At 54.8% G+C, this 14,365-nt stretch overlaps 1 protein-coding gene across 2 annotated transcripts; it reads right to left on the bottom strand.

Annotated features, from left to right (window-relative positions):
* Window positions 1–1,986: 1,986 nt before the first annotated feature.
* Window positions 1,987–13,132, bottom strand: LOC148838740 (CLOCK-interacting pacemaker). Of its 2 annotated transcripts, XM_088910764.1 has the most exons (5): window positions 12,882–13,132; window positions 12,256–12,294; window positions 6,966–7,164; window positions 4,992–5,131; window positions 1,987–4,064 (listed from the first exon to the last, which is right to left on the bottom strand). In XM_088910764.1, the coding sequence occupies exons 3-5, from the start codon at window positions 7,150–7,152 to the stop codon at window positions 3,090–3,092; spliced, it is 1,302 nt and encodes a 433-aa protein (XP_088766890.1). In that variant the 5' UTR covers window positions 7,153–7,164; window positions 12,256–12,294; window positions 12,882–13,132; the 3' UTR covers window positions 1,987–3,089. The 2 variants fall into 2 exon arrangements, with proteins under 2 accessions (XP_088766890.1, XP_088766889.1); XM_088910763.1 differs by lacking the exon at window positions 12,256–12,294.
* Window positions 13,133–14,365: the final 1,233 nt, after the last annotated feature.

A 14,365-nucleotide genomic window follows, 5' to 3' on the forward strand; every position in this document is an offset into this window, starting at 1 on the left:
ATCAGAGAAACAGGCTTAATCTAGATGATAATAATAATAATAGAAATTGCTTACACTTATATAGCACTTTTCTGGACACTCCACTCCACAGGTGGGGCTGCACACTGCTGGTGGTGGAGGGGATCCCTATTCCCTGTAAAGCACTTTGAGTGGAGTGTCCAGAAAAGTGCTATTTAAGTGTAAGCAATTATGAATTATTATTATTATTATTATTATTATTATTATTATTATTATTATTATTATTATAAAGGAGATTGTTTCTTGTATCAGTTGGTCATTCACAATGCATCTACACATCATCAGTGGTTAATTAAGTCTCCATCAGTAACAGAAATCCTACTGAGCTGCACCTTTTCCAAACCGGTCTGACTCCTCTTAGCTGGTCCGTGTCTCCATCTAGTGGTTACAAATCGTCACACCAGGGAACATCAGGAAATGACCGTTCTGGGAGAAGCATGATTTATGAAGCCAGTGCAGCTGTAGAAATATTGATAAAGTGACAGAGGTCTCCCTCTCCAAAAGTGATATTGATAGGCTAGTGTACAATGAACACCAAAAAAACCCAGCAGTGACAACGCATTGGACATCTGAAAAGACGGAATATTGCAGCCAGGTTATATCAGAGTCAAAAATCCTAATGAAGTATAAAGAAAGATTTTAAGGAAAGGCACATTCTAAGGGTTTCTTGGGGGCTGGAGTAAACTTTTAGAACCCACACAGTGCTCTCGCCAGCTACAACCCAGAGCAACAGTAACTGTTACCAGTGAGAGATCCCTTCAGCAATACAAAATAATTGCCCTCCCTCCCTCCCTCTCGGCAGGGCGGGATGTACCTGTTCCAGCTCTTTGATTACTACGCCCCTAACGGCACCTGCGTCCTGCTCCTGGCTGTCTTCCAGTCCATTGGCCTGGGCTGGGTATTCGGTAAGACCTGCACCAGCACGGCCCAGCCAGCGGGGGGCAGAGGCGAGCTCGCACAGAATCCCCTGTGGCTGTGGGAGCTCAGGCCTGGCGGCTGTGTCTTGCTCACTGCACACCTGAAAGGGACACGGTCTTTCACAGGTAACGACAGACTGACAAAATTAAGAATCCAAGGACTTCCACTGGGTGTCGGGGCTACAGAAGGCCCGCCAGGCTGCCAGGCTGCAGGAACTGTTTTAAATCTGAAAGGGGGATGACAGCATACAAGCAATCAAAATCCTCAGAGGCACTGACAAAGTCAACCCAGAAGACTTCTTCAGAACGAACAGTGGGAACAGCATGCGAGTGCATTTAAAACCGAGAACAGGAGGCACATCTTTACACAGAGAGTTGTGGGAGCGGGGAACTGCGTAGGCGAGAGCTTATTGACTTCTGTGACGAGTGAAGAACTGGACGGCAAACTTGGACGGCAAACTTGGACCCTGTGTCTTTCAGAGCTCTTTATGAACTCCTGCAGTACATCACGGAGAATGGGCCTCACAATCCATTTACACCCAGTGAATATACAGTACCTGCTCCAGGTACAGAGTAAGCTTGTGGAGGTCGCGGGTTCAAACCTGGATAATGTCACCACCATCCACAGAACTCCTCCAGGGGAATGTGAACACAGTGACTGACCAGGGTCCTCCCTGCCCCATTCCCAGCTGGACTGGAAACCAGCTGGCTTCTGCTGCCCTCTAGATCCAGAGCCACTGACTGCACCCTTGCCATTGGAAATACACACACTTACTGGGACCCCTGTCCCTACAAACACAGTTGTGGACTTGTTCCAGAACAGGGTGCTTTGCCCATTTGTTTGCATATCAGTATGTAATTCATGAAGATTTTGCCAGTATTCTTCTTCCCCCGTTTTTTAACTAATGGCACAGGAACGGTTTTATTTGTGCTTCTGTGTGCTGACCTTGCTGCTGATCGATGTGTCGCTCTGGAGCCCACACAGCCCGCCACCCTCCCTTCTGTCCTCATACAGCTCTAAAACATCCCATCCGAAAAGACAACAACTCACCAGTTCCCTTCTCTCTCTCGACATTGTAATGTTTAGAAATCCACTGTAGAGCACAAACTGTTTTTATAGTACATAGTACTATATACCATAGTACAGTACAGCCCCCGCTACAGAGACCCACACTTACTACAGCGGCATACACAGTACAAAGCTCGGCTTGCTTAGAAAGAGATGCGCGTGCACACACAAGGCATAGATCAGACTGGCTCTGCACAGGCAAGTCTTCGGTAACCCACCCGCTGTCCCTGCTGCCCCCTCTTCCTGGAGCACTGTGCACCGAGCACTTTGAAGAAACAGTTCCTCAAGGACAGGAGCCTCCCCACTATGGACACGGTCTCAGATTGCCCTGTCCACAGGTGTCCAGGGATGTTCCCACAGCAGCTGAACGGAGAGCTGCTGGCCATACTGTCAAGAGTCTTGATGAGGACCGAGCTGCGTGTCTGGATCAGACAGGTGCCACTGTTAGGGAAGGATGACTTTCCTGACTGTCGAACCTGCAGCGCAGTGACAGAGCTCTGGCGAGACAGCTCACCTGTTGACAGGTGAAAGCAGTCCTTCACATGAACCTTTTTGAATCTTCACACTCTCTAGGTTGGTAGGTTGCAAAATCATTTTTTTAAGGTGTTGTTTTGTAACTGCCCTCATAAATGGAATAAAAAAAAAACAATTTAACGGCATAACACCCCCCATCATAAATCAACCATTAATGCTACACCCGCAACTGACCAATCAGGCAACAGCTTCATGCAGCTGGGAGTCCAGGAGTAAGGGCCCTTACCAGGAGAGCACGAGAGAGATCAGAGTTAAGAAGAGGCTCACTTTCACAGACCAGCCTTTGCAGATCAGCATCGTTTCACAGAAAGGCAAGAAATGTTTGCTTTGCTATCTGAGCCCCCTCAAAAAGGCAAAGATTTAAAAAATATCCAAGCTTTCCTGCGACGGTGTGGGCTTTATTCACGCAGCAGCCCAGAGAGAAAGTCGGGATCTGGATCAGTCTGAATCCAGAAGCCCTGCTGCTTCGCATTACCGGTGCCGACCACACAGTGGCGCCACCGCGGAGCATCCGTTGATGGGGAGACCCCTCCTCGGTCCTCTGGCCAGAGTTAGGACAGGCACACGTGGGTGGAGCTGTCAGGTGGCACGTTCAGGGGGGACAGGGGGGCCGCTCTCCGCCTGCTCAGGTCAATCACGCGGCCCGGAGAGGGGGGCGGGGCTCCGGGCCCCTCCGGAGGCAGGCCGGGGGCCGCCGGCCCGGCGAGGGCGGGGCTCTTCCCCTGTGCGTTGGCGGGGCAGGCGGCACAGCACAGCCCCCGGTCCAGGTCGGGGTAGTGGCCCGAGGACACCATGGCCTCCTCCAGCTGGGCCCAGGCCTGGGGGTCGTTGGTGTGGACGGCCTGGCAGAGCAGGTGCGTGTGCTGGCGCAGCTCGGCGATCTCGCGCTTGGTGCTGCAGCTCTGCCGGATCAGCTCCTTGGTGCGCAGCGTGATGCCCAGCAGGCCCGAGTGGCTGAGGATCTCCACTGTGTTCAGGAAGCGCCGCTGCTTGGCCAGGTTGGAAACGTGCTTCCTGGCGGCCCGGGCTTCCTGGGGGGGCGCCTCGGAGCTGGAGACGGAGGGGGAGCCCACGCCGGAGGGCTCGGGGGGGCTGGCCGGCAGGACGCCTGGAGGGGCGGGCTGCGGGGCCGCAGGGGAGGGCCGCGGGCCCGGCGGCCTGGGCTTGGCGTCCTGCTCCGGGAGCTCGGAAGAGGTCACCACCTCCCTCCTGTCCTCCACGCACACTCGCTTGCTCTGGCAGTGGCCCCGCAGGGCCTCGGCCGGGGCCCCGCCCCCTGCTGGCCCGCCCTTGCTGGGGTGCGGCGCGATGCGGGGGTAGGAGTTGAGGATGGGCAGGTAGGTGTCTTTGCCAGCCTTCTTGGGCTGGGGCTTGAGCAGGCCGGGGGAGGCGGCGGCGGTGGCACCAGTGCCCGCTCCCGGCTGCTGAATGAAGAGGAGCTGGGCGGTGGGCTGCCCGCTGGCACTGCCTATGGCGTGCTGCCCTCCCCACGCCAGCTGGCCATGGAGGATCTGGTCAGAGGGGGTCTGCAGAGACACAGGGACAGGAGGGGAAGGCAGGGGTCATTGCAAAACACACAACGGGCTGCACAGGGCACCAGGTGACTGGCTGTGCCAGGATGAATGGCACTTCACCCTAGACAGGGCAGGGTAAGGACGGCACAGCAACACGCCCCTTTAAGGTCTCAGCCAACAGTGCACTGAAACAGACATCTCTAACTGCACGGACGCATCTAATTCATGTTAGCCCCCTGAACTTGTATCCTGGGCTGTCATGGCAGACCAAGCCTTTTATTTAAGACTAAAGAGCCAATGACGACGGAGCTGCCCAGAATGCAAAGCGATCTTAATTCCTGCATGCTCAGATCCCAAAAGTGTCCGAATCCAACTCCAGCTCTCCCTCCCACCTACAAGACCCCCACTGTTACTCGCGGGGCTCAGGTTGCTGGGTTTTGTTTGTGCGTCTGTGTGTGTCTCCGACTCCTGTTCATCGCAGCAGCTCTCCGGGCTAGGAAAGGCTTTGTTTGCGTCCCTCCCGTGGGAGGGCAATCCCACAGTGCACTGGGGGCTGGGTTGGGAGGAGCTACAGATGGAAATGGAGAACACGCACTGACGTGCCCACAACCCTGCGGCCTTTTAATCTTGTACGCAGAGAAGACGCAGCACCGGCGATGTCTGTGAACAAGGCCATTCACTGGAATAGTAAACAGCATGTGTTATGCCTGCTGGACTCTCATTACCAACAGCAAAAACTCAGCTCAGATACAGGGGGCTGACAGTGCTGCAGTGGTGGAGGAGGGCATGATGACCTCTAGTGGTCAGTACAAAGAACAACAAGCACAACACAAATGGGGATATTAAAGCAGACACACTTATTTGGAAGTGACACAGGAAAGCCCAGGCTTGGCATGCAGACCTCATCCCCCACCACCACCACCAGCCAGGCATGCTGACCTGCTTCAGCACCAGGTTCTTCACGATGTAGACGGGCGTCAGGTCCCCAAAGGCGGCCCCTCTGCCTGGGACCCTGCAGTGCTGGCTCACGCTGCTCCGCTGGTCCTCCGAGTCGGTCTGGAGGCAGTCTGAGCCGCCATCTGCAGGGAGGAGAGGACACAGCCTGTTGCAGGGGCCGGAGTCACGGACTCACGCTCCAGAGTGCAGAGGGACACCCCTGTCCTTCCTCTGGACTGCCTGATCAATTTAAACTGCAGTTCCAATTTCTCTGACTGATTATTAAATCTCAATAACAAAATAAATTAATTGACGGGAACGCAAATAAGTACAGGTTTTGCAACAGCTATTTCCCTGCAGAAATGTTCCAATGTGATCTGCATGCAGAGTTAACAAGTTAACAAGATTAAAAGAGATTCACAAGCCTGCTTGTTTACAGTGTAAACGGCTTCACCTCACCAGAAGTTTTGTTGCCTTGTTCGGAATTGCAGAACATGGCGTGGAAATTTTGTCTATTTTGTGATGTTAAATGGAGGTTTTACAAGTTACTGGGTACGTTTTGCTTTCATTGTAGTTTGAAATGCGCTCATCAATTCAGATTCTTTCTAACCCCAAAATACAAAAACAGCATTGCAGTTCCCCTTTAAACTTATTTACATTGTACTGGATATCGGAGACAGAGTCTCATCCAGGGCCGCAGAACTCCAACAGCTCTTATGACCTTCTTGACATCTCCAGTACATCAGGGTCAGCGAAGAGCGTAAAACCGCTGCGATCAAGCCAGTCATCAACACTGATGTCCTGGCCAAATTTCCCATTGGCCCTCACCAATCATGGCCTCCTAATAATCCCCATTCATCCCTCTGCTCTCCTCCCCATTGAGAGCTGGTGTGTGGGGAGAGGACTGGAGCATCATCCAGGTGGGGCTGCACACTGGTGGTGGTGGAGGAGATCCCCATTACCTGTAGAGCGCTTTGAGTGGAGTGTCCAGAAAAGCGCTATATAAGTGTAAGTAATTATTATTATTAGTAGTAATTAGAACAACTGGGCAGCCCAGGGAGTTGCCTGGAAGTAATGCCAGGCAATGCCAGCAGAGGGCAGTAAACCCTTGGGATTCCCCCCCAAGAGACGAAGCTGGGCATGTCGGGGCTGGGGCGTGCTCGAACCCACTACCGCAGCCCGTTCTCCTCAGCTGCTTGCTGGTCCAAGGGTGTCACCATGCAGCCAGCAGGATCTCCATTAGTTAGCATGTTGACCACTGAGAAGAGCAGAGCTCGCCCTCCAGGTCCTGACCCAAGAATCCCAGCTCTAGTCCTGGGGAGCGACAGGCCAGTGAACCCCTTGGCAAAGACTCGGTTCCGGTTTTAGCTACAGGGCGGTGTTTTCAGATGCTCTCTAAACAACTTGACTGAACAATTGGCCTATTTCAGTGGTCAGAAGGGAACTGTTCCCCAGCGTCCAGCAACTGCCGATGTCGAGGTGTTCCATTAATCCTGCAGGACTGCGGCTCTCCAGGAGCAGGCAGGACTGTGCTCTGGTCACGCGCTTGTTTAAGGAATAGCACGCGTTAGCACCAACACTCCTGCACAGCCAGACGCCCAGTGGAGAGTTACCTCCACTTCTGTTTACACACATACCCTGGTGCCTATTTGCTCTGCTGGGCTTTTGGGGACAGGCTGGGCACCGACAGCAGGGTGCCGAAGCTGTGCCCCCTCCTGGGAGCCGAGTCTCCTAACCATCGCTGTACAGCGTCACCCCAAAACAGGCTTGCGTTCGCTCACTCTCAGGTGTGACGCACTGCTGCCGCGTTGGTCAAGAGGGTCAGACTGCAGCTCGGCGTACATCTCGCCCGCAGTGCCTGACCGGGGGGTCAGAGGAACGCCAACCCCGGGACGGGCTCAGTGGCGCACGAGCGAGGGTCTGAGCCCGTGTCGCACCCCGACACCGCGACCACGAGTTCCGTGCGCGCGCCCTCACCGGAGTAGCCGGAGTCCTTCTCCGACTCGCAGCGGGAGCCGGGCCCCCCCACGCGCCCCAGCCCCGCCCCCTCCAGCCCCGCGGCGCCCAGCTCGGCCCGCAGGGCGGCGCTGTTGCTCTTCTCCTTGGCGTTCTTGCTGGCGCTGCGGGGCGGGCGCTCCCCCGGGCACTGCTTCTCCTGCGGCATGGTGCCCACAGCCTGCGGGGGAGAGAGAGAGAGCAGGAGGTCAGAGCGGCGCAGAGCCAGGGGCAGAAGCTCTCTGACCCCCGGGGTGCAGAAAGTGTCTGAGTGGTCGTGCCAGTCTGGGTTATTCTCCTCATGCGCCCAGACTTCCCCCGGAGCCCAGGGAACCAGAAAGCTGATACAGTGGCAAAGCCCACCGGGGGAGAGGTCAACTCAGGAATTACAAGCGAATGCAAGTCAATAACTAATCAGCTTGATTTTAAACACAAACGATGGTGCATTCCTACTGATCACTGCGGTAAGGGTCCAGGGGTCCAGAGCTGAGTGTGAAACACAGTAAAGCACTGACTGTACCCCCATCTCCTCCGCAGTGGGTCATCCTTGAACATGCACACTCTGTCCGAACCCCAAGAGCTTGGAGGAATTCCACAAGGCGTTCGAAGGACACCGCACCCCTGTATCCCGGCCCACAGGGAACGCAGAGCTCCCAGAGGAAGCATCAACAGGAGAAGGCACAGCTCCAGCTCTGGCAAGGGGAGACCTTCACAGACATTCTGCAAGCTGGGCTGAACCTGTGCTCTCTTCTCCTAAACCGGACACCAGCACACAGAGGGATGGAGATGGGCGTACAGCGGTCACTGACCACCAGGCAGAGCAAAGCCAATCCACCATCACAGCAGCAACCAGTGACGTGTGTGTGCACACAGGTGTGAAAAAACACAACTTAAAGGGTGGGAATTAAAGCCATGAAACTCCACTAATCCCAGAGATAAAACCAGTCATTGCAGAGGCTGTAAACGGGAGACTGCGAGCTGTGAGGGAGGAAACAAAGCTTCCAAAGTGTCCCTTTCCACTGCCCCTCCCACCCGCCCCCGCCCCCGCCCCCGCGCAGACAGAAGCAGTGCTCTGAGCACGTGTGGCCAGCGTCCTGGAGTGCCGTGACGCGTCAGAGCGGCCGGGCGGCAGCACGCTGCGCGCCATGTGCTCTCCCCCCGCGCGCTGATCCACATGCCTGTGTCAGCAGCCGCAGCACAGCCGCCCCCTCCTCCTCGGCCCGCACACCCAGCTCCGGCAGGCTCTGCCACCGCAGACAAAACAGCCCTGTTTCCAGGCACCACGCGATGCAACTTGAAGAACATTCTGCCGACCTCTCCCCACCATCAACCACCCTACACGCTCAGCCTTGAGCAGAGGGGACCCACAGTTTTCATGCTGCACCTCCACTGGTCTGCTAACTCGTGCCCAATAATCTCACCCTGACTCTGGACACAGGCTATGACACTTACTACAGTATTAAGCTTCGTGTTTAGATTGTACAGAGCCTTTTGTGATGTCATTTCAAGCCAGTTTACAACACAAGAACAAAACCAGAAAGACACGAACAGACAATTTAACACACTTAAACAGAATGACAAGCTACAGTATAAGAGAGTTTGACGATGTGGGCTGGGAGATCAGTCCACAGTCTTGCAGAAACGGGACAGAGACAGAGTCAAAGACTCCCAACAGGAAGTCAAATCAAACTAAATCTGATCACAGATGAGCTCGAGCTGCACTGCGCTGTTTCTACAGCATTGCCCAGCAGAGGCGGAGTGGATATTCTCCTTGTATTGCAAAGCAATGACCACAGCAAGGTCAAGGGGAGACCCACTGTTGCAAACTGGCCCATTGTTATACAGCACCGTTATGCCCCTCACAGCTCAGTATCCCACCAAGGGCCATGCCAAGGATGACGTAGGCAAACATTCCTCTCCATGAGGGGGTGCCAATTCCCTTTAATAAAATCACATGGCTTGCCTTCCAGACACAAACACAGAGACGCCCTTGAAAAAAACACACACATACCCCCACCAGACAGCTAGAGCCGTTCAGATACGGCTGTGGTCATGTGCAAGCACCGTCAAGGGCTTAAAATGGGGCGCGGCGCTCGGCAGCGGATCAGCTTAATACAGCATCCAGGCAGAACTGCCTCTATATAAACACTCATTTGCAAAGGACACTTCAGGGGTGCAGGGACAGTGCGAGATGGGCTTGGGCAGGTCTCGCCCAGACAGCAGCGGATCCTGCAGGAGATAATGAGCTTAGAGCACGCACACACAAGCAGACACAAGCCCACATGTTTAGCTCATTCAAGTGCCCTCCCACACAGCGCAGTAAGGTTACCCACACAGATCAGTGAATGGAGGCACACAGGCTCACATGGGCTCGCTCCTTCGCTGTCACACATGGCACAGCACAGCCGAGCCAAAGCCTGTAGCGTAATCCCTCATGATCTCCTACGGCCCTGCGTGTGTGTTTCACACGCACACGCGCCTTTACGCAACACCGCAGAGAAAGCAGCATGCAGGCTGTGCTTACAGCAGGGTCTGGAGCTTTCGAGACACCTGGCTTTGGCACACAGGAGCCGTCTGCAGAGGACTCTCCCACCCAGAGCGCTAAACGTGGACAACAGTGTCCCCAACAGCAACGCCAAAGCAAGCATCAGACATAAAACCAGGGTCCTGACTTCTGGGGTCATTAAAAAGCCCAGGGTGTTTCTCAAAAAGAGCAGGGGTGTTATCTTAGCATCCTGGCCAAATTTCCCCCTGGCCTTTACCAGTCATGGCCTCCTAATAATCCCCCTCTCTGAACTGGCTTCATCACTCTGCTCTCCTCCCCACTGAGAGCTGGTGTGTGGGGAGAGGACTGGAGCATCATCCAGGTGGGACTGCACACTGGGGGTGATGGAGGGGTTCCCCATTACCTGTAAATCGCTTTGAGTGGAGTGTCCAGAAACCACTATATAAGTGTAAGCCATTATTATAATCAGGATGATAATACCACTCAAGAGGCTTGAACTGAAAACATCCACCTCGACCAGAAGGCATCTGTCTAGCACTTCTCACCCACAGTGCTCTGCACGTGTAGGAGGGGACCCCCTTCGTCTCCCCAGAGGTACAGGCTCTCACACTGTTGAAAGGAAATCAGTAGTCATGCAGATACACTCTTATTATTGGTGAGAAGGGCTTATAGCAATAACAGCAAAAAAAGACACGTCTGCCCTCAAGAAAGCCAATCAAGAACATCCCTCCCCAGCAAGACGTCTACGCAGACGATACCTGGGCTAAAGAGTGGGAACCAGTGGACCTAACAACAAGCACCTCATCACACGCTCTACCTAGCAACCCCCTGGCTTTCACCTTCCAGGAAAAGACTGGTCCACTCTCACTGCTTTGGGACTGCTCATGGTCCATGTCTTGCCCACCTCTATAGACAGGGGACCAGAGCAGCCCTTTATGTTCCTGTGGGATGGAGTACACTATGCAGCCCACCCTAGAGCCCTGCCCAGTCCACAGAGTCAGTGGGGGACGACACACCCTCAACACAGCCAGACCAGAAGCTATCGCTCGGCTCAGGTGACTTTGCGTTCACCGAAAAACATGATCATGGCGTCCAGATTGATTTAACATTTTAAATCAGGGTCCTTAACAAGAGGGATTTCTAGAAATCTGGTGGGGAGCTTTAAAATCCTGTTTTAGGGCAGAGCAAACTTTGCTGTTCCCATCAGAAGTACGGGAGTGAAATCTTCTGGTATGAGGTAGTCAGAGCTCAGAGTCGAACTGAGAGCACATGTCCGGTCTGTACAGTGCATTGCAGATCATAAGGGGTAAACTGTGTCCAGCACTGGAATCAGCAGTACTTCAAAAAGCACTGACACCGGCGCCACAATTCAGGCTAATGAAGTCAAAAAGATCGCAATGTCTGGAGCCTGGAATGTGACAAGACTACCAGGACATCTGAGTTCTTCATACTCAAACTCTTAAACGTCAATGATGCGTGTCATCCCAACACAACATCTGTAAGCATTTCATGCTCAGCTGGAAGTTACCGCAAGTGGAATTATTTTCAGGCCAGACAATAGGAGACACGGCTCTACACACAGAGTTGTAGGTGGGTGGAACAAGCTGCTGGACTGGATGACGATCCCCTGGGATCCTTTACAGAACGGAGCTGGACTGCTAAGCAGATGAATGCTGGGGAGTTATCCTGTGAGCTGGCTCCTCGTCTGTGAAGAGCCTTGTGCTGTCTGTCCACTCCACCCCCAGAAACCACAAACCAGGGCAGGCTGCAGCCTGACGACAGTCTGACGAGCCCCCGGCCTGGAGTACAGGCGTCACAGAGCCTGAGGTCGCTGTGCTTTTATCACATGAAGAACGCTGGTGTCCCAGCTGCTCCCATAAACCCCGAGCAATTCCAGAGCCACGCACATCCCAGCTGGAGTCCCCCCACACCTGCAGCGACTGCACCGCTGCCCGAGGACAAGCACCCCAAACTCACATCTCCGGCTACTGCACCGCTGCTCGAGGACAAGCACCCCAAACTCACATCTCCAGCTACTGCACTGCTGCTCGAGGACAAGCACCCCAAACTCACACCTGCAGCGACTGCACCCCTCATTGAGGACAAGCACCCCAAACTCACACCTCCGGCTACTGCACCGCTGCCCGAGGACAAGCACCCCAAACCCCTGAAGGTGTGCTGTGAGCTAGCTCACCTCACTGCAACCTCCTCACATAACAGGGGGCACTCCTTTACCCAAAGAGTTGTTGGGGTATGGATAAACTCCACGCACCTCTGCTGTTGAAGCCTCACAAAGCCCGACTCTCACAGAGCAGCCAGCAGGCATGAAAAAGCCTTTATGCTGACCCTACAAGACACGCATGAGAGTCCCCCCTCCCCTCCCACTCTCGGATCGAGGGCGTGGAGGCGGGTAACTGTGGCCTCACTGGGTCTCTCCCCGGCCAGAACCGGCTCTCACTGTCAGCTCCGAACCCCCTCGGGACCGGCAGGGTCCGTCTCCCCGGGATCTGGGAGACTGTCTGGGATCAGCGAACGCCTCGCATGGCGGCAGGTGGAACCGAGACCCGGGTCCGTGGCAAGCTCTCAAGACGGGCGGGTTCGGACAAACAGGCCGGGCGGGGCCGCAGTCCTCACGCCTTCTACCCCTTGGCCAGGGCATTGTGAGCAGCGCCCCGCACAAGCTCAGCAATCTCCCGCAGACTGGCGGCGCCCCGCAAACCAACGGGGTACAGGCAGGCGGACGAGCGCACGTCGTCTGTAACGCACCGGCCTATCCCAGCCACTCCGCCGGGCGCTGAGATCGCTCTTGAAAGAAAAAAAAAAAAGTTCAGCGGCTCAAAACGCACAACACCGCAGTTGTGGCAGCGCTGGTCTGCCGGACCCTCCGAGCCGAAGCGCTTCAGGAAGGGACGACCAGACGCGTGCGCGCCTCCCCGTCTGACACGCGTGTAATATTATTATTACAGGCCTGATTTATTGTTTTACGTTGGGGTTATGTAATAACTTGGCACGAAGTACGGGTCACGTAAGGAGACACACTTGAGAACTGAATGCTTTTTCATCCAGGGCAGGGAGCAAGAAAAAACAGCGAATAGCATCAATTAAACGGGACTATCATCATTACGAGACGACCGTACAGCTTCAGCCGTAACTGACAAGGTCCGGTCCACCTGTGCAAAGACTACTCACGTCTTGCGCCCGGTCTGCCTGTAGCCACTGGGATTCTAGATGTAAACACAGACCGGCAAGTTGTCCCCGGCAGTATAAACGTGTGGTGTTTTAATATGCCACCAGATGCAAGCGATACCCACTTTCCTCCGTGGCTCGCCACAGATTCCGACACGACACGTCTAGACTCGCTAGACGGACAAGAGCAGGGTTTCAGTATTTACCTGCTCCGATGCCCCTCTGTGTTTCCTGATCTCGGCTGTTCCGGTTTTTACTCTGGTCAACTTCTCTCCGACGCCGGCATGGTATTCTCGGCTTCAAGGAGATGTCATTTTTGCTCTTTTAAAGAGTATCATCTCTTGCCCGGTGACGTCAGGTCGAGGGGTCCCCCGTATCGACATTGAAGCTGACTTGTAGACCGAAAACCAACTTGAGGCTGTACACACACCATCGGGCTCTGGACTTAGTTCCTGCATCTCCTACACGCATTTTCCCAGCCCACCTGCAGCTCAAGCCACGCCCTCTGCCACCGCCCACTTCGCCGAGCGGCGCCGTGCGTTACCCAATCGCGGCTCGCTATCGCGCAGGGGGGGGCGTGGCCGATCCGCCCCCAGCTCTGGTGACGCCAAGAGAGCAGCCGGCGCCGCGGCCATTCCCGTGCAGATACACGTGTGTGGGCGCGGTCCAGCCGGGATCCACGTGAGAGGGCCGCGGAAAAAGGGGGCAGCTGAAGTGGAACGAGACGCCCGTGGCGAGAGTCCAGCTCCCGCCATCTTGGTGCGGTGCAGGAAGAAAAAGGCTTTCAATGTCCGGACCGAGCTATTACAGTATTGCCCCAGCTCAGCAGTCAACCAGCGCCGCAGAAGGTCAAAACAGAACAATGAGCACACAGAGAAAGACACACGAGTTTCATGATTTAATGTTTTCACAAAGGAAACATCACAGATTTCCTCACAAACCGTCGGATAAATCGGATCGAATCAAACTCAGGCTTGATATCAATGACAGGGATCGTCAAACGTTAAAAGTACCCTGCTATGCTTTTCCTAAATATCTGTAGAATACCCCCACGTAAAGTGTTTAGACTTTAGACCCGCTGTTACACCTTTGCGATGTGCATTTAAAAAAAATATATTGTATAGCTGTTGTACAACTATAACAGCAGAAAAACTCCCGCAGCGTGACCTTTGTGAAACACAGAAATGGGTTTAAAAGCAGGCACAGGGACGTGTATGACTGAGTACCAGTGTACAGTGTTATTTATAGATGAGCGGTGTGCGCTCTGGCGGGGGGCGATTAAAACCAGTCACTAGGAGGTGTAGGCGGTGGCGGGCGCTACGGGAATTACGGCAGAGATCTGATGTATTTGCTATATCGAGACGGTCTGAGACGCGCTGAACAACTCCCCGGACACTCTCGCACTCTGTCCTACATTCGCTGCCTCCACAGCTCCACGTGGAGTCCCCATCCGCGTCATCGCCCGGCTCAGCCCCCCGGCCGGCGGCGAGCGAGGCCCGGCCGGCCAATCAGAGGGGCCGGTGTGCGGTTGCCATGTGAGAGCCGCGGGAGGGGGGCGTGGCCTCGGAGGAACACGTGCTGGCAGGCCGGCGGAGAGAGCTGCGTCTCACGCTCGCGGGCGCAGGCTTTCGCGTGGAGCGCGGCTGGTTCTGCAAAGCAATCTGATCAACACGAGAGCTGAACGACCCCC

The sequence above is a fragment of the Atractosteus spatula genome, chromosome 3 (genome assembly GCF_055471065.1).
Source record: "Atractosteus spatula isolate fAtrSpa1 chromosome 3, fAtrSpa1.hap1, whole genome shotgun sequence".
NCBI lineage: Eukaryota > Metazoa > Chordata > Actinopteri > Semionotiformes > Lepisosteidae > Atractosteus > Atractosteus spatula.

Bases quoted from the DNA above. Each gene is read 5' to 3' on its own strand.
- LOC148838740 (XM_088910763.1), bottom strand. From the start codon at position 7,152: ATGCCGCAGGAGAAGCAGTGCCCGGGGGAGCGCCCGCCCCGCAGCGCC. The intron at 5,132-6,965 runs GTGAGGGCGCGC...TCCTCCCTGCAG, and splicing joins GAAGGACTCCGGCTACTCCG to ATGGCGGCTCAGACTGCCTC. The intron at 4,065-4,991 runs GTCAGCATGCCT...GTGTCTCTGCAG, and splicing joins AGAACCTGGTGCTGAAGCAG to ACCCCCTCTGACCAGATCCT.